Source organism: Misgurnus anguillicaudatus, chromosome 6, assembly GCF_027580225.2.
Source record: "Misgurnus anguillicaudatus chromosome 6, ASM2758022v2, whole genome shotgun sequence".
NCBI lineage: Eukaryota > Metazoa > Chordata > Actinopteri > Cypriniformes > Cobitidae > Misgurnus > Misgurnus anguillicaudatus.
In genome coordinates this window covers 10,687,737-10,711,651 of record NC_073342.2, presented here as the reverse complement: position 1 = coordinate 10,711,651, position 23,915 = coordinate 10,687,737, and the positions used below count along the sequence as shown (strand labels likewise).

Below are 23,915 nucleotides of genomic sequence, written 5' to 3'. Positions count from 1 at the left end.
CAAAAAGAAAGAAATTGTAAAGACTAACATGAATGAAGGAAATGAAAGAGTCTTTCTTCCTTTACTCAATTCTTTCTTTTACTCTTTCATTTCGTTCATTCATGTTATTCTTTCCCATTTCTCTTTGTTACTCCTTTCTTTTAACTTTTTTCTTTTTTACATTCACTTATTTTGTCTAAGTTGAAAAAAGAAAAAAGAAGTAAACATAAAAATCAAAAAGGAAAAAAGGTAAAGAAAGAGTAAAAGAAAGGAGTAACAAAAAAGGAAAGAAATGGTAAAAGACTAACACACATGAAGGGAATGAAAGAGTGTTTCTTTACTCATTCTTTCTTTCTTTTAGTCTTTCATTCCCTTCATTCATGTTAGTCTTTACTGTTTCTTTTTGTTACTCCTCTCCTTTAACTTTTTTCTTTAACTTTTTCTTACTTTTTACGTTCACTTCTTTTGTCTTAGTGGAAGAAAGAAAAATAAATAAGTAAAGAAAGAAAGACAGACTAAGACAAAAGTGAACAAAGAAAAAAAAGAGAAAAAGTAGTAATGAAAAGAAAAGTGTAAGAAATGGTAAAGAATAAAATGAATGAAGGGAATGAAGGAGTCTTTTTCTTTTACTCTTTCATTCCCTTTATTCATGTTAGTTTTTACCATTTCTTTTTGTTACTCCTTTATTTTAACTTTTTCTTTTTTACGTTCACTTATTTTGTCTAAGTTGAAGAAAGAAAGAAAAAGACAAAAAAGTAAACATAAAAATCAAAAAGGAAAAAAGGTAAAGAAAGAGTAAAAGAAAGGAGTAACAAAAAGAAAAGGTAAAGACTAACATGAATGAAGGGAATAAAGAGTCTTTCTTTACTCATTCTTTCTTTCTTTTACTCTTTCATTCCCCTTTATTCATGTTAGTTTTTAGCATTTCTTTCCCTTTTCTTGTTGTTACTCCTTTCCTTTTTTCTTTCTTTTTACGTCATTTCTTTCTTTCACCAAGACAAATGAAGTGAACAAAGAAAATTACAGAAAAAGTTAAAGAAAAAAAAGAGTTAAATAAATAGAGAGAAGAATAGAAAAAAAGAAAGGCATAAAAAGAAAGAAATAAAATTAAAGAACAAAAGAGTAAAAGAAAAGAGTACAAAAAAGAAATACTGACATAAAAAGAGGGAATGAAAGAGTCTTTTATCTTTACTTATTTTACTAAGAAAAAAGAAAATAATAAGACAGAAAGAAAGAAAGAAAGAAAGAAGTAATAAAAATAAATAGGAGAGTTAAAGAAAGCAAAAAAAGAGTTAAAAATAAATAAATAGTAAAATAAGAGGGGTAACAAGAAAAAAATTGGTAAAAGAAAGAAAAAGTAAAAAAAAGAAAGAGTAAAAAGAAAGTAGTAAAAACACTTAAAGAAAAGAGTAAGAAAAAATAAATACTAACATAAAAGGAGGGAATGAAAGAGTCTTTTACTTATTTTCAGGGTTCCCACACCTAAGCTAACTACAAAATTCAAGGACCTTTCAAGGACTTTCCAGGTCCAATAACCTCAAATTCAAGGACTAAATGTGGGGACACATTTCAAGTGAGAGCAAGGTGACACTTTGGGGACGCCTGAATGTGTATCAAATTCAACCAATGGTGAGACTTTACGACAAAGACAGGGTGATGCAGGAAGTATATTGCTATCTGAAATATTGCCAAAGACGGCATTACAGGGATGCAGTATGTATGGCAAGGAAGATGCCGCGCCTCGTTCCCTTCTCAGGGAACAACAGTTACATACGTAACCAGAGACGTTTTATTTGTCAAACACAACTATGCAAAAAAGCATTTTGGTATGAATCAACATTCACATATAGAATATATAAGCACTTAAAGTGAACAGTTTAGCACGTGTGCTTAAAGTCTAGAATTGTTATGATATTATCCTACACTACACAGAGAATAATATGGATTTTTTTTCCAGAAAACTTCTCGCATAAAGTAGATTCAAGCACTTTCAATGACCTGTATCTATGTATGTATATTTTGAAACACTTTCCAGGGCCTTGAATTTTTTTCCCCCAGATTCACAAACTTTCAAGGATTTCAAGAACCCGTGGGAACCCCGTATTTTCCTAAGACAAAAGAAAAGAATTAGAAAGAAAGAAAGTAATAAATAAATAAATAAATAAAATGTAAAATAAAAGGGGTAATAAAAAGGAAAAAAGAAAAAAAAGAAACTAGTGAAAGAAAGATCAAATAGATGTAAAGAAACAGGGAAGAGGGAAGCGGAAGAGTCCAAAAAGATGCAAAAAAAAAAGTAAAACAAAGCCTGATGAATGGATAGAATGATAATGTGAGAGCTGGATAGTTTGACAGAGAACAGGTACTAGAAAAAATTATTTAAAAAAATAGACAGACAGACAGAGTGATGATAGATCAGTGGCAGCTTGTGACTTCTCTTCCAAGAGGGGCACAAATTCAAAATAAATGTTTGTTGTTTCATACGTGTTGCTCTTTGTTTCAAAATATGTGTTTGTTGCGTCACGTGACCTATGTGCATCATGTGTCTTGTCAAAATAAGTGCCTGCTGTACACGCGTCAAAACTGTTTATGATAAAAGTGACGCTTGTGTTCACAAAATACACAGTAAACTCTTGATTACACTAAGCGAGCATCTCTTTTATCATAAACCAGTATTTTGACATCACACGTGATGCACACAAGTTTACATGACGCGCCGAACACATTTGAAATGACGAGCCACATACATACGCTTCGCATCGTGTACCCTTGAAAAAGTCATCACCGGCCGCCACTGGGATAAATAGACAGACGGATAGAGAGACTGCGATGGATAGATATATAAACAGAATAATACAACAGATAACTACATCATAGCTTAACTCAACTTGCTGGTGGAAAGGGGCGGTCTCATGGCAGGGGAGGAGCAAATGGACCGAAGTGTCGTGTTGGGGGTGGAGCTACACACGCTTGACGTTGAGATCATCTAAAGAAATCATAACTAGTGGTGATTAATTGATCATGATTTGATGTTCGTCCTCTTATAACTGTGCTTGGCTCATACATTTACCATCATTGGCTGAAATAAAGATTTTATTACACAAACTCTTCTCTATATTAATCAGTTGATGTAGCCGTATGGATACCTTGCGTGTTTTTCCTGGTGTCGGTGTGGTAGCGAGTCTTCTTTTGGTAGGGGTTCTGAGAACCGTGCCATACAGCAGATCTTCCTCGGTCTGTTTAATTTTCTTCATTTGCTGCCCAACACACAACAGATAAAGCCAGAACTAGCAACCCTAATGAAAAACTTCATGAGATCAAATAAAACTCGTCACATACTCGTTCTTGTTTCTCTCTCTCTTTCTCCATGCGGTGCAGAGTCCATTGATCTTCGACGTACTGCAGGAACGACTGCCCGTTCACCCGAAACTCTTTAGCGTGCTCGGCTTCCCACAGGTCAATCTGAGCTTTCAGACTCTTCTCCAGCTGACCAACACAAACAGAGACAAATTAGTATACGAGCTATTCGGGTCGATCGCACAGCGGGGTTTGTACGCGCAGATGAGATCTAACCTTCGGCAGGCTCTTCTGCAGATCGGCTCTCTGTTTCTCCTCCTTCAGCAGGTTTCCGCCTCTGTTGTTAAAGCGAGATGGGTCTGTGGCTTTTTTCTGTTGGGAGAAAGGAAGTGATGGATGATGATTGTCAATTAGCTGTGCTACAACTAAAACCCTATTCATTTAGTCAATATAGGATTTTAAATTATCACCTCTAGCTCCTGATAAAGAGTCCAGTTGCTGCTCCAGGTTGAAATGGCATTGTATAACTCGCTGTGTTCAGTATAATCCTGCTTCAGACGCTCCAGTTCCTGCTCGTGATCATGCAGAACAATCTCATCCATATTATCTAATAGCACAAATAAAACGAGTGTTAACCAATCCATGTCTGACTACGACAAAAACTATCTGTGCAGAGCAGTATGCTTGGTTGGACAGCATACTTTTTTCCACAGTTACGCATATACAAATATCTTAAAGCCTTTTCTGTAAATCAAACCTCAATTTTTCCATTTCATTGTTGAAAAGATGTATGTTTTAAAGGAATATTCCATTTTCTTAAAAGAAAAATCCAGATAATTTACTCACCACCATGTCATCCAAAATGTTGATGTCTTTCTTTGTTCAGTCGAGAAGAAATTATGTTTTTTGAGGAAAACATTGCAGGATTTTTCTCATTTTAATGGACTTTAATAGACACCAATAATTAACACTTAACTCAACACGTAACAGTTTTTTTCAACGGAGTTTCAAAGAACTTTAAACAATCCCAAACGAGGCATAAGTGTCTTATCTAGCGAAACGATTGTCAAAATAAAAAATATGCTCTTTTAAACCACAACTTTTCATCTAGATCCGGTCCAGCGCGACCTAACGTAAATGCGTAGTGACGTAGGGAGGTCACGTGTTACGTATATAAAACGCACATTTGCGGACCATTGTAAACAATAAACTGACACAAAGACATTAATTACTATCAGTTGACATACAACAAAGTAGGAACGGTCATGTTTCTACACACTTGTAAACACTGGGGCGGAGTTTCGCGTTCGTCTTCTGTGACCACTTGACGTCATGACGTATTGCGTGGGGTCACCTGGCGCATCACGACCAGATCTAGACGAGAAGTTGTCCTTTAAAAGTGTATATTTGTTATTTTTCTTGTCAAAAATGACAATCGTTTTGCTAGATAAGACACTTATGCCTCGTTTGGGATTGTTTATAGTCCTTTAAAACTCCGTTGAAAAAAACTGTTAAGTGTTGAGTTAAGTGTTAATTGTTGGTGTCTATTAAAGTCCATTAAAATGAGAAAATCCTGCAATGTTTTTCTTAAAAAACATAATTTCTTCTCGACTGAACAAAGAAAGACATCAACATTTTGGATGACATGGTGGTGAGTAAATTATCTGGATTTTTCTTTTACAGGGGTGCAAACTCATCAGGGGTGAAAAAGGTGACGAAGACACAAGCGTTCATATATATATATATATATATATATATATATATATATATATATATATATATATATATATATATATATATATATATATATATATATATATATATATATATATATATATATATATATATATGACATTCATACATACATACATATAATACTTTGTAATTTATTTATTGTAAATCTTATTCATTTTAGCATTTTAATTTAAATCAAATTTGAAACTGTTAGCATTAGTTAATGCAACATCAATTACTAACACCAATTACTGTAATGACATAAACAAGAATTAATAATGCTTATATACAATATAATGTTCATTTTTCGTTCATAATGCATTTACTAATGTGAACAAATACAACCTTTTTGTAAAGTGTTACAGAAATGTGCATTTTTATTATTATTTAGTAGTACACATAAACAAATAATTTAGGTTTTTTCTGTTCCACAGTCATAGCTCTAAGAATATGAACCCTGAACGAGCAACTCGAATCAAACTCGTGTACAATTCGACGTACAAATGTTATTAAAGGTAGAAAAGTGATTTAGTTAAGAGCAGTGAGAGATTTTCTCTCAATACTGTTTGATTAACACGAGTGACAGACAGGAGCAAAATTAGGTAACTTCCCCTTTAAGACCGAAGTCTGACTCCGGATCTAATATACTGTTACACATGTCTTTTCTCTTTTAGCTGTTTACTTTCTCTAATAAGCCCTGAATTGTCGTGTTTATGAGAACAGTTGCAAAAACCGGGAATTTTGACGCATTTGTGTATTAAAGGCTAATACAGCGGCAAAAATACTCACAAGCTTAATGAGAAGCGGATACGCGGCTTCCATGCTCCTCTCAAACAGAAACAGGTATATAGCGCATATAGCACTGTTGTTTGTGTTTCAACGGCTTAAAATCACTTAATTTAAAACTGCGGTGTACAAATGTTAAGCTTTTATGACCACGCGCACAGCAACGTGACGTGGGCGCGTAACCTAGAATGAGAAAATACTATGAGTTAAGTGCGTGCGCTCAATCTGCAGACTGCTTAAACTTCGGCAGCAAATGAGATGACTATAAATCGAAAAACATAACCCGCCAAACTGACATCATTATTACAATAGCTGGACATGATTTTCATAATTTCATTTACTGCTACCCTGTCGCAGACCCCCCTCACCCCTCATTTTCAAAAACTCATCGGATCTAGACGAATCACAAGAATGACCTATTTTGGATCAAAAACGGCGAATTTCGCCGAAAGGTGACAAGTTTGCACCCCTGTTTTAAGAAAATGGAATATTCCTTTATGATTAATTAAAGTATTCATACCCGGGATGCACCGATATATCGGACTGTAATCGGTAAATATTAGTAATATTCAAAAACAGCCGATGATCAGGGATTATATTAAAGGGGCCATGGCACAAGACTTTAATGTGTCAAATAAATCTTTGGTGTCCCCAGAGCACATATGTGAAGTGTTATCTCAAAATACCATATAAATAATTTATTACACCATGTTAAAATTGCCACTTCGTAGGTGTGTGCAAAAATGTGCCGTTTTGGGTGTGTCCTTTAAAATGCAAATGAGCTGATGAAATTCAAACCGTGATCACAATGTTGGTGGTTTGTTGCAATTAAAACTTAAATGTGCTTTTCTCTGCACTAAATGGCAGTGCTGTGGTTGGATAGTGAAGATTAAGGGGTGGTATTATTATAATAAGAGCTCCTTATGACATCATAAGGAGAGCCAAATTTAACGACATTTTTTCATGTGCTTGCAGAGAATGGTTTACCAAAACTAAGTTACTGGGTTGATCTTTTTCACATTTTCCAGGTTGTTAGAAGCACTGGGGACCCAATCATAGCACTTAAACATGGAAAAAGTCAGATTTTCATGCCATGGCCCCTTTAAGGAAATTAAAGGGGCGGAAAAACACATCAGAACTTGTCCTGAAACAAAGAGTAATTAGCAAAACTATCGGTATCTATTGGTATCAGTAGATGTCAAAAGTGAAAAGCAGTGGCGTCCCGTGACTAAAATTTTCCACCAATAATGATTATTCAGACTGATACCTGCCAATACTGATAGTTTGATGGTTGTATTAAATTTAAATTAATTCTGAAGATTAAAGGGGACATATCATGAAAATCTGACTTTTTCCATGTTTAAGTGCTATAATAGGCTTTATGCCCAGCTGCACTACTTCCTGAACTTCAGCCAGCTCCTTGTTTCCTGTCTGCCATTATTGGACAAACTGATTAATCCAGGTGTGCCTGACCTCAGTAGTCACAACAACAATAATCAGACACACCTGGATTAATCAGTTTGTCCAATAATGGCAGACAGGAAACAAGGAGCTGGCTGAAGTTCAGGAAGTAGTGCAGCTGGGCATAAAGCCTATTGGGTCCCCAGCGCTTCTATCAACCTGTGAAAAATGTGAAAAAGAAAAACCCAATAACTTTTGGTAAACCATTCTCTGCAAGCATGTGGAAAAATAGGTCATTGAAATTAGGCTCCCCCTGTGATGTCATAAGGGAATAATACAGCCCCTTAATCTGCACTATTTAACCACAGCACTGCCATATAGTGCAGAGATCAGCTCATTTGCATTTAAAAGAACACACCCAAAACAGCACCTACAAAGTGGCAATTTTAACATGTTATAATAAATTATCTATGATATTTTGAACTAAAACTTCACATATGTACTCTAGAGACACCAAAAATTTATTTTACATTGAAAAAAAAAGTATTGTGAAATGTCGCCTTTCAATTTTGTCAATGTTATTAAAGGACAAGTTTGGTATTTTTCACTTAAAGCCCTGTTTTCAGATTCAGAAATGATCAAATATTGGCACAGAAATTTTGTATCGATGCATCTGGGATTCACAATATTTACTGATAAAATATTAAATCTAGCATACCACTGTAATAAGAAGTGAAGGCTTGTCTCTGCTCCGGGCTGTAGTAACACTTCTCCCAAAACTTGACGATCTCCGATCTGATTGTGCGAATAACACGCTCAATGTTTTTCTTTTTCATGTCCTCCAAAACCTGAAGCTCTGCCTGCAGCTGTAAAGAAAGAAACACAGGCACAGTCGCTTAAAACGTGCTTTACAATCTCAAAGTGAACATCATGACCTACATTAATGTTTATGTACACTTACTGAATTCAGATTGCTCTTTGTGCTAGTGTGCGATTGCTGAATCAGTCTCTCTTCATCAGGAATCTGCAACATTTCCCACAATTCCTCGATCCGACCACGGACGGACACGCAAAGCGCATCAGTCTCGGCCTTACGAGTCTCCAGCTAAAATAAAGTGCACACAGGTTTCACCCACTGAATCCAAACATCAGCAAACATGACAACAGCTCAATGGACTCCTTTGACCAGGGTTCCCACATAACTTCAAATTCAAGGACTTTCCAGGTGCAATACCCTTAAATTCAAGGACTAAATGTGGGGACACATTTCAAGTGAGAGGAAGGTTACATTGTGTTACCTTTAAAGGAATAGTCTATCCATTTTCAATATTAAACTATATTATTACATTAACTAAGAATTGTTGATACATCCCTCTATCATCTTAGTGAGTGCACGTAAGCGCTGGGGCGCGCTGCGACACTTCGATGGCGTTTGGCTTAGCCCCATTCAATCAATGGTACCAAACAGAGATAAAGTTAGAAGTGACCAAACACATCAATGTCTTTCCTATTTAAGACGAGTAGTTATACGAGCAAGTTTGGTGGCACAAAATAAAAAGTATGCTTTTCTAGGCGTATTTAAAAGAGGAACTATATTTTATGGCGTAATAGCACTTTTGGGAGTACTTCGATTCGCCTGAAAAATCCGCTCCCCTTCTCACTCTCATAATGGGAGAGGGTTACTGCGCCGAGTTGAAGTACTCCCAAAAGTGCTATTCCGCCATACAATATAGTTACCATTTAAAATCTGCTTAGAAAAGTGCTACGTTTTATTTTGTGCCACCAAACTTGCTCGTATAACTACTCGTCTTAAATAGGAAAAACGTTGATGTGTTTGGTCACTTCTAACTTTATCTCTAAATGGTACCATTGAATGAATGGGGCTAAGCTAAATGCTATAGAAGTGTCACAGCACGCTCCAGCGCTTACGTGCACGCACACAGATGATAGAGGGATGTATCAACAATTCTTTGTTAAGGTAATAACATAGTTTAATATGAAAAATGGATAGACTATTCCTTTAAAGATACATTGTTACAGTTCCCTTTTGAGGGAACTCGCGCTGCGTCACTGCGGTGACACTTTGGAGACGCCTCCATGAGTAAGTGCGTCTGAATGTGTATATCAAATTCAACCAATGGTGAGGCTTAACGACAAAGACAGGGTGACGCGGGAGCCTGGAAGTATGGCAAGGGAGATGCAGCGTCTCATTCCCTTCTTAGGGAACAACAGTTACATACGTAACCCGAGACGTTTTCATGTGTCAAACACAACTATGCAAAAAAGCATTTTGTAATGAATCAACATTCGCATACAGAAGATATAAGCATTTAAAGTGAACTTTTTTGCACGTGTGCTTAAAAAGTCTAGAATTTTTATGGGAATAATATGGATTTTTTTTCCAGAAAACTTTTGCATAAAAAAGATTCAAGCACTTTCAATGACCTGTATCTATGCATGTATATTTTCAAAAACTTCCCAGGACTTTGAATTTCCCCCCCAGATTCACAAACTTTTAAGGATTTTAAAGGATTAGTCCATTTTCTTAAAAATAAATCCAGAGTTTACTCACCACCATGTCACTTAAAATGTTGATGTCTTTCTTTGTTCATTCGAGAAGAAATTATGTTTTTTGAGGAAAACATTGCAGGATTTTTCTCATTTTAATGGACCCCAACACTTAACAGTTTTAATTCAGTTTAAGATTGCAGCTTCAAAGGACTTTAAACGATCCCAACCGAGGCTTATGGGTCTTATCTAGCGAAACAATTGTAATTGTATTGACAATACTAAAATTTAAAATATGCACTTTTAAACCACAACTTCTTATCTATCTCCGGTCATGTGACGCACCAGCACGACCTAACATAATACGTCATCACGTCAAAAGGTCACGGATGACGTATGTGAAACTCCGCCCCAGTGTTTACAAGTGTGGAGAAAGAGGACCGTTCCGACATTGTTGTATGTGGAATGATACTAATTAATGTCTTTGTGTCAGTTTATTGTTTACAATGGTCCGCAAATGTGCATTTCATATATGTAACACGTGACCTTTCCACGTCATTATGCAATTATGTGATGTTGCGCGGACGCGTCACAGGACCGGAGGAAGAAGAGAAGTTGTGGGTTAAAAGTGCATATTTTTTATTTTTCTTGTCAAAAATGACAATCGTGTCACTAGATAAGACCCTTATGCCTCGTTTGGGATTGTTTAGAGTCCTTTGAAACTCCGTTGAAACTGCAATTTTAAACTGTTATGTGTTGGGGTCCATTAAAGTCCATTAAAATAAGAAAAATACTAGAATGTTTTCCTCAAAAAACATAATTTCTTCTCGACTGAACAAAGAAAGACATCAACATTTTGGATGACATGTTGGAGAGTAAACTATCTGGATTTTTTTTTAAGAAAATTGACTAATCCTTTAAGGACCCGTGGGAACCCTGTTTGAGGATGACACTGTTATTAGCCAATAACATTTGCTGTTCAGTGGAACAACAGATTAAGCTAACAAACAAATATCGCTGTAAAATAAGGTATACCTGTTGAAGCAGCACTTTAAGTGAGTTGATGTTTTCTATAGAAAGGCAGAAGGCATCTTCATCTTCACACACGGCATCTTTCTCAAAGGTGCTGTCCGGAAGCTGCTCCAGATCCTCCATCAATGCCGTGATCTGACGCTTCATTTCCACAAACTCAGCGTGACGGCGTTCCTGTAAGTGCACGCAACCATATGATTTTATGTATATAGTGCTACTATCTGTAGGTCTCTTTGGATAAAAATTATTGTTGCATACTAAATACTTATTAGCATGCAGTAAGCTACCCTTATATTCTACTGCAAACATCACCCTGTTGTTCTGCATGTGTTTGTGTGCATACTTTTTCCTGGTTGAGGTTGGCGATGTGTTGCCTGTAGTTCTCCAGCTGCTGTTGTGAAGGCACTCGTTCGGGGTGGATGGGATAAAGATCATCGCACAAAACGTCGCACAGATCCTGGTCCTGTTGGATGAGAGACTTCAGCTCGCTCTGACGCACGCTCTTCTCCTTCAGCAACATCTTCACCTGCGTACGGAGATCTTTCTCTAGCTGCAGCATGGTGAGGCCATCTTCATCCTGCCAAACACATGCACATGCTTTAACAAACACTGGCTAAAACTGCTAAAAATGAAAAATTAACAGAATGCAACAACATGTGTGTGAGTAAATGACGACAGAATTTTTATTTTTGGATGAACTATTGCTTTAATCAGGCATGAAAACGGGTCAGGGGTGAAAAAGGTGAGAAGGGTGCTCGAGGGGCGATGTGGCCTCTGATGGGGCGAGGTGGGAGAACCCCCCCAGAATAAAAATTATGGCCTCATTAGGGTACATGCTGTAACTTAACTTATTTATTCTTCAGGCATGTGATTGGCCAAGGACAAAAAAGAAGGAAGGAACTCAACATCCCTCCAGGTGCGCAGAAACAAAATGCACACCATAACATACATGACCATTATTTCAATTATTTCATTCTGACGGACAATTTAGATTTCAAATTTAAAATGTAAACATTTGACTAGTAACAGAAACCATGTTAAATTAAATGGATTGATAAATGTGGAAAGCTGTAACAAGTAGCATTCCCTTACTATTTTACATCTGCAATAATTTTATTTTGCCATAATCTGACTATCACTTGCAAGGTTATACAATTTTAAGTTGGCCTTGGAATAAGGTGGACCTGAAGGCCTACATCTAATTTAAAATGACTTAATTTTACAATATAGTACTGGTTAAATGAATAACATTATGGTTTTTGAGTCATGGGTTGAATAATTTTCAGATCAGCAAAAAAGTGATGTTGAAAAATAAAATAAGAACAAATCAAGAAATGACAAGCATATAAAATAGAAAAGAACAAAGTTACAAATAAAGTAAGATCTAACAGTATTGATTAGGTAGAGAAACAGTATCAAATTAACATAAGCATTTCTTAAAAGATGAACTGTCCCTTTAACACCGGTGGAGAAGCGCTAATCTATACACTGACACATAAAATCAACTGCTCACTTAAAATAAACGACTGTTTTTAGGAGAATACTTGCAGAGACTGTGCTATTACAATATAGTTTGTGCGTATATCTCCTGTCAAGCCCAAAAAAATTATGTGTTTGCGTGATTTTTGAACGCGCGTTGGGCGTGGGCTTTTGAGTTTGTGCGCGTATGCGCACTGAAAACAGTTCACTTTACCATCTTTGTCGCTCAAATAGTCTAAAATCGCTTAAATGTTACTGTAAACGATAAACTTTCTTCTTAACAGTATTAGTAACAGTATGTTCTTATTACAGCATTTCATGCAATATTTAGCAGTTTCACCATATTTACATTTAAGTACTTACAGCCGTAGACTAGTAGACCAATGTGTCTTACAAGCGAGGAGTACGTCCATAATTCGTTCCAATCCATTCCAACAAAAAATCTTTCAGGTCACTTTGCAGTGTCAGTCTGTGTATATGTTGTTTTAATTGATTAACGCATTAGAATTCTACAATGATAGTTTTACAGCGTTTTGTGTTGACTTTACGTCCCGAAGGCAGTCGCTCTACGCGTCTTCAACAAGCGTGTATGACGAAGACCACAGAAATGCGGATGACATCACAGTTGCGCGAGAGCCGTTCGAAAGCAGACTTCCTTATGGCTTCTCGATTCACTCTCGTGATACGTTGATGTCACCTGCTTGCCTGACGGTTTTTGCAGCGCAGCACGAACTCAACCTAATGTCTGGTATACATCTTGGATGACGGCGAAGGGCGCGTCTACAAACAACGCACGCGGCGCGCATACCCCCCTCCCCCCAAAAATGTTTTCTCATCGAATCTACACGATTCACGTGGGTCACCTTTTTTGGCTTCAAAACGGCGAAGTTCGCCGAAAGGTGAGGGATTCTCATGCCTGTTTAATGCTGCGTTCACACCAGCCGCGGTAGAGGTGTCATGCGCGAGTGATTTCAATGTTAAGTCAATGTGAAGATGCGTTGACACACGTCTAGAGGTCCTGCCGCGATTACGCCTCATTCCCAAATCTAGTTCGCCTGAAATGAGCGTTGCCGCGGGAAATGCGCAAGTTGAAAAATTTGAACTTTGGCGAAAAACATGCCGCATTAACCAATCAGGAGCATGCTCTAGTAGTGACATGATTACAGGAAGCGAGCAAAGTCGCAGAAGCCCCTCCCATGACGCGAATTTCCGCATGAATGTCTCATGCTACGTACACACCAAACACGTAGCATCGCTTTGCTTGCTCTAGATTACTTGCATTACTTGTGAATTTTTCACTTGAGTTGAATATTCTCAACTTGCGCAAATGCGCATTTGAGGCGAATAGCGTGTGTTTTCGCGGTAATCGCGCAGCCCAATTCGCGTCATTCGCATCACCCTGCATCTGATTGCGTCTTTGCATTGACTTTGTATGTAGTTGAACTCGCGTTTGGTGTGTATGCCCCATCAATGACTAGAATTTCACACGTGAATGAACAGAGTAAACTCAAAGGGGTGGTTTCCCGGACAGGTATTATGCTGAGTTTACACCAACCGCGTTTCAGGCGTCAAAATCGTGTCTACCGTGCCTAGTTTGCAGCTTGAACACTTTGAATGCATTCGCGGATGTAGAGCGAAGTAGACGTGCAGAAAAAGCAAGCATTTGACGCACGTCAGAGGCAAACTCCGCTTCTTGTGGGAGGGGCAAGTGCTATGCAGTTGTCTGTTTGCAAGATGACTGATGTTGATTGTGCATTTATCAAGAGAGTTACCAGTTTGTATTTGGTCACCTTAATATAGGGGGGAAATAAACGGCGCAGGTCGATAAACGTCACGTGACTCAAAAGTGAAGTGTATATTACAACTTACCAGGATGCCCAATGTCCTCACTGACACTCTTCCAAGCGAGGTCCTTTTTATTCCTGTCTCTATAGAAATAAGAACTTGTGTCATATAGCTCCGGGTGACTGCTCACGGACAATATCAAGCGTTCCTTCAGGTTGAATGAGTGACTCCGGGCGGGGCTGCCTCCACAGCAGCAAGCAGGCTCTTGATTGGTTAACACGGCGCGAAATTTCGGCCGAAGTTTACATTTTTCAACTCGGGCGTCAGCCGGCAATTCGCATCAAACACAAAAAGCACCATTCACGCGTACCGCGCACAACGCTCAATTCGCGCCACACCAAACGCCTTATCCGCGCCGCGGGACCTCCTGACACGCATCAACGCATCTTCACATTGACTTAACATTGAAATCACTCGCACTTCACGCCTCTACCGCGGTTGGTGTAAACACAGCATTAGCCTAAGCCAGGACTAGACCTTAGTTTATTTATGAAGTATAACTAGTTTTAACAAACATGCCTTCCTAAAAACATTACTTGTGTGCATTTTGAGGCAAAATAAAGGGCACTGATGTATTCTAAGATATCCGTCTAATCCCTGTCCGGGAAACCGCCCCAAAATGTTCAAGTGGCAAACTAGAAGCGGTTGACGCAAATTTGACGCCTCAAACGCGGCTGGTGTGAACCCACGGACTGTTTGCATAATGCTGCCTATAATTATCACAAGCGCTAATCTGATTTGTGGATCAGACTTGTTCTGGCTGTCAATCCAAAGACTCACCTGATATTCAGACACCTGGAGTTCATCATAAAGAGTGGCCAACTCTTTTCTGCAAGCCTCAATACTGGTCATCAGACGTTTCTTCAGGCCTTCCTCCTCTGCGATCATCATATCCAGCAGGTTCTAAAATAAAGGCGTGATATTTACAACACCGTATTTGTCTCCGTTAATTGCAAACTTGCATGACCTGAACTGACCTTGATGTGCATGTGCACGGCATCCGTGCGCTGGAGTCTTTGGTCTTCTGGGATCCCGATTTCCTCCCAAATGTCCTTCAGCTCACAGAGCGCTTTATTCAGACATGACACAGACTCCGCAGCGTGGATCTCACTGCATCACATATGTTTGTTTTAATATATTAGTGAGGCCATTTTATAGACTTGCATTCATTTACATCCGCCAAATTTCACAGAAATGTGCATTGCATTAGAAAAAAATATTTGGCTGACTTATGATTGTTAGGATGTTTGTACCTCAGCTGTAGACGGTTTGAGTGAACACGTGCTCGTGAAATGTGTGACATCACTGACAACCGCATAGAGAAGTTCAAAACATGAAACCCGTTTGTTCTCATTCTTAACTAAACCTTACTTACTGAACCTTTTGTTTGCACGAATTTTTAAGATGGCATGTAAAAGGTCATAGGTCAGGGTGTGTGTATATTGCAAATAAAATCAATAAAATTGTCGTAATTAATCTGCGGCGTTATCCGTATGCGTTAATAAATGATCATCATAAATATGCAGTATTTATTATGTTGCTTATCTTTATTTAAATAACATTAGCATTACTTTAACGTTAAATCAAATTCTTTTAATTAAATAAATCACCTTTGTAAACCATGATTCTTTTTTTATAGCTCGAATGCTAATGCTAAAACCAGACGACAGATTCAAATTAAACAACACTTAAAAACAATAACTAATACTTTTATAAATAACTAAAACATTCGTCTTCACTAATAATAATAATACAAACCGTTTTTGCATTTTTGGTTACAACAAAACATTTTCGTTTAACTTTAGCCCTTCCACAGAAGCCAAACACAAACATTTGTGTATGAATAACTTATATAAAAACACTCGATCTCACTTTTCCTCATTTTGTTCATTCGCCGCAGATCTCAGATCCCTGAGATTTTAACCGCCGCTGAATTTTGTTATTAAAGTTACTTTTAACGCGTTTAATCTTGGTTTTATTTCGCGATCTCTCTATCAGACGCTGGCTGCTGGTTTGGAAACTACTGCCTAAAAAATTCAAAAGCCGCACAGAAACGCCTCTGAGTCCTGATTGGCGGAGAACAAGCAATGCGACCCACTGATTGGCTGACATCAGCCATAGAAACTGTTACAGTTAACTGATTGGCTGACAATTCAACCAGCTGACTTCACAGATGAATGGATGCCATTACGCATAGAAGTTGCTCTGAGCCAATCAGCAGACAGTTCACGTCAACGAAACTAAACTTAGCGCAGCATTGTTTGCTTAAATGTATTTATTTATTTAGAATAAAATTGTTGTGAATATTTTTATTGTGAGCTTTAGTTGGCAATTCTACAGTGGCATCAATAAAATAAACGCATACACCACAAATATCACTTTACATTGTTTTTTTATTTATTTATTTATCATTACGTAATTATTAGTCTATGATAAAACATGACTGAAAAAGTTATGTAAACTATTTCCAGCTCTTCCTAACGTTAAACTGTTTTATAACGATCAAAACGTGCATTAACACTGTTGGGTGTTAAAAATAACGTTCTCCTAATACCAATCCAAACATTATTGACTTAATTTATATTGACTTCCATTGATCTCTAAAGCTTACAGCAATTATTATACTATATATTACAAAGATCATAAAAAACTCAATAAAAGGAATTGTATAACTATAATTGTCTCCACTGGTAATGTTTTGTAAAAGCAAAACAACAACAACAACAACGCCAACAACAACAACTACTCGATAGAAAGATTGTAATGGGGTTAGCTGATGGACCATAATAATGCAAACCATTAATTTCTATTGTTTATTTTAGCAGGGCGTTACAATGACTCTTTTAGCAAATATTTTAAACATTTATCACAAATCAACTTATAAGGGGTGTTGATTAGTACTGTTACCATCATGTTTATGTCTGATTAAAGAATCTGTTATCTAGCTGATTAATCACAAAGTCTGATCTAGTTTAAATAATTAAATATACACTGATGAAAGAGTAAACAAAGCATTTATCTTGTTTAAGATGTATTCATTCATGCAAATAATGATTTATTTTCTTCTCAATGAAGCTCACAAGTCATTAGTCATTGTAAAGTTAAAGACGTGTCGTTATAAGCTTTTCTTTCATAAAACACAAATGAAGATATTATGGGTGTACCGCCAGTGGTGTAGTGGTGTCTGGAGAAGTGGGTATACTCTTAGTTTATGCCCCTAGTAGAAGTGGGTATACTCTTAATGTATGCCCCCAGTAGAAGTGGGTATACCCCATGCCATCAAATAAAGAGGTGGGTATACTCCGTATACCTGCGTATACCCTGCACTACACCACTGTGTACCGCCATTATGCTTTATCTCTTATATTTTCTGAAATGAACAAAAACTTTAAAGATTATTCTGGAGAAACTCGTTTGTCCATTCCTAGACCAGGATAAAATTATATTGGTAATAATTAAAATGACAACAAAAAATGACAACAATAAATATTTATTATTTGATTAATGGAAACAAGGAATCATTCAATCATTAATAATATGCAGGGTGTACTCGTTTATTGTCCAGCGAGGAATTCATTGGTTAATTTCATGTCATTTAAATTCAGTTCAATTCAATTAATTTAATTTAAGTTCTTCAGTTCAGTTCAGTTTAGTTCCGTTCAGTTTGATTCAGATCAGTTTCAGTTCTTGTTTAATTCAATTCAATTCAGTACAGTTCAGTTCACTTCAACTAACTTTGGTTTATTTTACTTAATTTCAGTTCTTGTTCATTTCAATTCAATTCAGTTTAATTAAGTTTAGTTAATTTAATTTTGGTTCACAACTTTAGTTCAGTTTGATTTAGTTCAGTTCAGTTAATTTGACCTAATTTCAGATCTTGTTCAGTTCAACTCAATTTGATTCAGTTCGGTTCAGTTTATTTCACTTCTTGTTTAGTTCAGCTCAATTCAATTCGATTCAGTTCAGTTCAGTTAATTTTACGTAATTTCAGTTCTTGTTCAGTTCAATTAAATTCTATTCAGTTCAGTTTAATTAAGTTCAGTTCATTTAATTTTAGTTCAGAACTTTAGTTCAGTTTGATTTAGTTCAGTTCAATTAATTTGACCTAATTTCAGATCTTGTTCAGTTCAGTTCAATTCAATTCGATTCAGTTCAGTTTAATTCAGATCAGTTAATTTTACTTAATTTCACTTAAATTTGATTTCGGTTCGGTTCAGTTCAGTTCATTTTACTTAATTTCAGTTCTTGTTCAGTTGAACTAAATTCGATTCAGTTCAGTTTAATTAAGTTCAGTTCATTTAATTTTAGTTCAAAACTTTGGTTCAGTTTGATTCAGTTCAGTTAATTTTACTTAATTTTCAGTTCTTGTTTAGTTCAATTAAATTATATTCAGTTCAGTTTAATTAAGTTCAGTTCATTTCATTTTAGTTCATAACTTTAGTTCAGTTTGATTCAGTTCAGTTAATTTGACCTAATTTCAGATCTTGTTCAGTTCAATTAAATTTGATTCAGTTCAGTTTCATAAAGTTAATTTAATTTTAGTTCAGAATTTTAGTTCAGTTTTATTTAACCTAATTTCAGTTTTTGTTCAGTTCAGTTCAATTTAATTCAGTTCAATTTATTTTAATTCAGAAATTTAGTTCAGTTTAAATAAGTTCAATTCAATTTTTGTCCTTGTTCGTTGGTTCACATTTTTTCATTAATTTTTTAAATTCTTTCCATCCATCCATCCATCCATCCACCAGTCCAGTTGAAAGTTAATGGAATTAAGGAATTATATATTTGTTCAAGGAAATGATGCTTGATTATTCTATATGGCTGATGATCCACGTGTGTCTTCTCAGCCGCTGCGGGTCATAAGCTCTTCCAGAGCTCTCTCTTTATGGTTCTCATGGACCAGCAGAACTTCTTTAATGGTGCTCTGTTGAAAACCCATCTCACAAAACTGAGCAAGCAAAAACAAAAACTCTGCAGCCTGAGTGAAACAAAAAATACATAAATACATACCAAACAATGTTTGATGTGCAAAATGCTTATTGTTGTTGTGTTAAATCTTACTTTGCTCTCACAGTTCTGAAACATCTCCAGAGCTTCTTCCACCTGCATCTTCTCATAACCCAGTCGACACAGACGATCACATGAAGTCAGATAACTCAAAATCTGTAGATAAAGAATGAGTAAGAGAGTGCGTGCATACAGTATATGTGTTTGTATGTGTTTATGTGCGGTACCTGATCAGGTCTTCTTGGTCCCATCCTCTGAAGGGCCATTATTGCAGTATGAAGTGTGTATCCATGCTTTGTGACAGCTTCTAGGAGATCTTTCTCTTCCTCGCTCAAAGCACACAGCAGATCCGCAGAAGCATCCTGCAGCCCTGCAGATGTCCGTGGACGCACACCCTGATATAGCAAAACACAGTCAACAACCAGCAATCTGAAACTGTAAATATTATCTGTGGAGTTTTTGTTTACATGTGAGGGGGGTTTTTGTTGGCGGGTGGAGGGCAGAGGTCCTGCGGATGAGGGTCTCTTCTGCAACAGGGTGTTTGAGTTACGTCGCCCGTTGGATCTCATCGCAGCAACATTCCTGCGAGGAGCTCGGGAAGAATGAGGACTGCCCTCCACCGTCTGGCTAATGGAAGAAGGGAGGGGCTTCTGTGTGTCCTTTAAAGAAGAGGCGGAGTTTGGGCGTGTAGAGGAAGGCCCAGGGCGGGTCTCCATATTGGGGGTGGAGCCTCGTTGGACGTGTCTGAGAGACTGTGCCCCAGAACTCTGTGGTCTTCTTTTGCCACGGGGAGCATCTTCCTCGGTCGATGACCCCTCGTCATCTTCACAATACCCGGCTTCGCACTCAGAATCATCGATGAGAAACTGGACTGCCCGCAGTGGGCGGAGCCTCTTTGAATCAACGGCACTCAGGCTCAAACTGCGCGGACGTGGGCCCCGTTCCCATAATTCTGTGTTTTCGGGACGGTCCGCACGACTATGCTGCGGGCTGCTGAACATCAGCCAATATGGAGGACAGGTGGGACACAAAATCTGTGGGTGTTGTTTGGCCTTTTTGATCTTCCGCTGCAGTTCTCCGCATGCAGCCATGATCCGTTTCTCCAGAGTAAATGAATACTGACAAACACAACAACATCTATATGAGAATATTACACGACAATAAGATGAATTTACATTTTATTTGGAATATTACGCATATAATGGATAAGTAAACACTAAAAGCCAATTTTTTTTTACATTTTACAAGTTTTTATTTGTCAAATAAAATATTTGTAAATGCATAAAACATGACCTATGATCATTTATTAACCTTTGTTAATGCCAATACAGTTAATTGTGCATAAACTAATGTTAATAGTTACAACTTTTGATTTAAAAAATGCACTAGTAACTGCTAAAAATTAACATGAATAAGATTAATAAATGCTTTAAAAGTATTGTACATTGTTAGTACATGTAAACTATGCATCAACTAATGTTTACAAATACAACTTTACTGTAAAGTGTTACCAGAAAATCTCATTGCCACTATAGATTATTATGTAAACATGGCTTAAGATAAAAATATTTGTTTTATAATAAACTTAACAAATTAATTTTTTAATAAATCTTATTCATTTTTAGAAATATTTATTATTATTTTTTTATTTAAATTATTGATTGTAAACATTTTATTACTGAATTCTGCAACGTCTGATGTACGCTGACCTTAGTATCACGCAGTATTTGGGTGCAATCTGGAATCTCAATTTCAGGAGCTCCAACAGGATCCTTCTCGCCCATCTGTATCTCTACGCAGTCCAGCATAACTTTAAAGGGAATCTCGTCCAGACTACACATTCTTCTGAAACACACACATACATGCAGACCCATTTACATTCATTATTACTGTAATTCGGCTATTCTGATCATTTCAGTTACAGGACATTAAAAGAAAGACTCACCTGCAGCGATGGTATTAGTGTTGACATGCATCCGTGTGTTTCGGGATGCGTGTTTATGTCTGTTCCTCGGTAGTAATCTGCTTCACGTGTACATAACACCAGAAGCATAATGTTCCCCGGTGCATCAACAGAGGCTTACGCATACACTATAACTGGCTTATACACTGACTCACATAGTAATCCTCTCATATGTTGCTGAAATAAACATACACACACATACACCATCATTAACCCTTTACCTGGCACAGCCCCTTATGAGTGGGGGGTGAAAAGGTGAAGCCTTTACCCCTTCAAATGAATATAGCCTAACTCTGGCATTTTTGGTCTGGAAGCCTAATTTTGGTCTTGTTTTAAAGGTGCCATGGAATGTAAAACTCTATTTATCTAGGCATAGATGAATAATAAGAGGTCTGTACATGGTAATGACATATCGTAAGCCTCAAACTCATTTGTTTCCCTCGTTTTATGTAAACCTCGTGTACAAAAAAAAAAAACAGCTGGAAAACAGCTCAATCTAAACATAACACCAACTGTGATGTCACAGTCGAGATGTACGCCCCAACATTAAATTACACATTCAATTAATTACAAAGATGTTAAAATGTTTACTAATGTGAGTTACTGACATGAGCCTCAGAGCAGAGCAGAGCAGAGCTCAACATTATTATTCATGACCCTTCCAACACTGAAAAAAATTATTCGTTGAATTTAATCAATTTTTTTGGGGAGGGTGGTTGCAATCAATTTATTTAAGCCACATTTAAACAAAAGTTTTATATTTTATTTTACTTTACTAATCTTTTTTGTTTAAATGTAGCTTAAATAAATTGATTGCAACCACTTACCTTTAAGAAGAATGGATTAAATTCAATGAATCATTTTTTTCAGGGAAATAGGGCAAAAATAGATCATTTCACTCAAAGGACAAATCCTAGGGTTGTAAATGGACATGTAAAACGTTTTTGGATAATTTTTGCACTTAATAAAGGTATATACCTTCTAAGTAAATATCAAAGAACAATTTAACAGATTATTTCAATGCATTCTTTGGCACCTTTAAAAAAGACAATTTAAATTTTTTTACGGAAGTGTCTGGAATTTGTTGTAGCAGTTTAAATTTATTGTAATAAAAATTTTATATACTACTATTTTATACATACAATTATAAAAAAAGAGGTTCGTGTTGCTTTCCTGCATACTCCTGTCCTGTCTAGGGCTGGGTATCAATTCAGATGTTCCAGATATATTCGATTCGCAAGCTCTCAAATCGATTCGGCTTTGATTCTCGGTTCGATTTCTGTTTCCGATTCCCTGGTTGATGTTCCTTGATTAAACTCAATGAATATAGATTTAATACAAATACTATATGTATAAAAAAGAACAGTGAACATAAGTTTACAAGGATAATTAATAAAAAGAAATTAAGAGCCAACCTGTATATTAAACTCTTATTTTAGGTACACATGGCCTGGGTACATTAAAACAGAACCCATCTCTAATTTTCAAATTCATACAATTATGTTAAATCCAATACAATTTTGATGCAAGATGAAAAATGTATGCTGAAAAAAGTCAGAACAGTCTAGTGGAAAAGACTATTTAGATTAAAGTTAATCTTACAGTCAATGTTTGCGGAAATAAATATGAAAAAAGAGCCTTTGAGAATAGATTTGCACGTAAAAAAAACACAGATTAATCGAAAAATCTTTTTTTTTTTGCCCAGCCTACTCGTGTCACAAATTAATAAATTACAGTCACTGCATTATTATTATTGCTAAAAGGTTTTAAATATGAAAACAAAATAATATAGTTTGTTGTGATAGATTAACATTTACATGAAAAATATTAAAGTAAACTCGGGACAGTGCCAGTTAACAGGTTTTAAAGGGTTAGTTAACCAAAAAATAAAAATTCTGTCATAATTTTCTCATCCTCATGTTGTTTTAATCCTGTATGAATTCCTTTTTTTTTGATAAACAAAAAAGCTGATATTTTAATAAATGATGCTAAGCTGATTTTAACTTAACTTAGTAGGAAAAACAAATACGATGGAAATCAATGGGTACCGCCAACTGTGTGCTTATCATTATTTATCAAAATATTTTCTTCATTATCACAATACTTCCATAATATTTGTTTTCCTACTATGAAAGTCAATGGTTACAATCAATTGTGTGCTTACCATCATTTATCATATCTTCTTTTGTATTCATCAAAACATTGAGAAAATTGCAGAATTTTATTTTTGGGGGAACTACCCCTTAACATGTTTCTTTACATTTTTCACTTTTTTATAGGCTGTTAATTGAATCTGAAAGATCAGGAGTTTTTTTGTGCAAACCTGGAACACATTGAAATCATAAATTATGTGTTCTGCTTTAGTAAATAAATTGCTTTACGTGCAACGTATGTAGTAATAGTACTAGTTTTTACTAAAATATTAAGAATATATTATAAAAATGTCCTCACAAATACAGTGAATGGTCAAAAAAAAATTATTGTAGGAACATTTGCATTAGGGATGCTTTAAGATTAATCCAGATTAATCTATACCAGAATAAACGTTTTTGTGTCCATCATATGTGTGCGTGAACTGTGTATAATAACTTTGTATAGATAAATGCACACACATGCATGTATATATTTAAGAAATGTTTACATATAATATACATTTGTATATTTATGTATAATTTATATTATATATAAATACTTAATATATAAATAATTTTTCCCCTAAAATTATGCATGCGTGCATATTTATATATAAATAATTATAAAACACACACACAACCAATCGCGATTAATCATTAAGCATCCCTAATTTGCATTAATGAAGCATCAAACAATGTCTGCGTTTTTAAAGCGGGAAAATATTGACCAGTTAAATATCATGGTCTTTTTTTGTTGA

At 36.2% G+C, this 23,915-nt stretch overlaps 2 protein-coding genes across 3 annotated transcripts; both read right to left on the bottom strand.

Annotated features, from left to right (window-relative positions):
• Window positions 1-2,808: 2,808 nt before the first annotated feature.
• Window positions 2,809-16,108, bottom strand: LOC129434152 (protein regulator of cytokinesis 1). The gene is made up of 12 exons (XM_073868493.1): window positions 15,932-16,108; window positions 15,036-15,170; window positions 14,839-14,961; window positions 11,078-11,311; window positions 10,738-10,908; window positions 8,156-8,299; window positions 7,913-8,060; window positions 3,744-3,880; window positions 3,550-3,645; window positions 3,316-3,462; window positions 3,123-3,233; window positions 2,809-2,962 (listed from the first exon to the last, which is right to left on the bottom strand). Exons 1-12 carry the CDS (start codon window positions 15,947-15,949, stop codon window positions 2,855-2,857), a joined length of 1,572 nt encoding a protein of 523 aa, XP_073724594.1. The 5' UTR covers window positions 15,950-16,108; the 3' UTR covers window positions 2,809-2,854.
• A 1,424-nt stretch (window positions 16,109-17,532) lies between these two features.
• ubap1la (ubiquitin associated protein 1-like a) lies at window positions 17,533-21,629 on the bottom strand. 2 transcript variants are annotated; one of them, XM_055193030.2, is made up of 6 exons: window positions 21,008-21,629; window positions 20,772-20,907; window positions 19,530-20,180; window positions 19,290-19,457; window positions 19,117-19,218; window positions 17,533-19,033 (listed from the first exon to the last, which is right to left on the bottom strand). In XM_055193030.2, the coding sequence occupies exons 2-6, from the start codon at window positions 20,901-20,903 to the stop codon at window positions 18,899-18,901; spliced, it is 1,188 nt and encodes a 395-aa protein (XP_055049005.2). In that variant the 5' UTR covers window positions 20,904-20,907; window positions 21,008-21,629; the 3' UTR covers window positions 17,533-18,898. The 2 variants fall into 2 exon arrangements, with proteins under 2 accessions (XP_055049005.2, XP_055049004.2); XM_055193029.2 differs by having other exon boundaries at window positions 20,772-21,629.
• Between the last annotated feature and the right edge of the window lie 2,286 nt (window positions 21,630-23,915).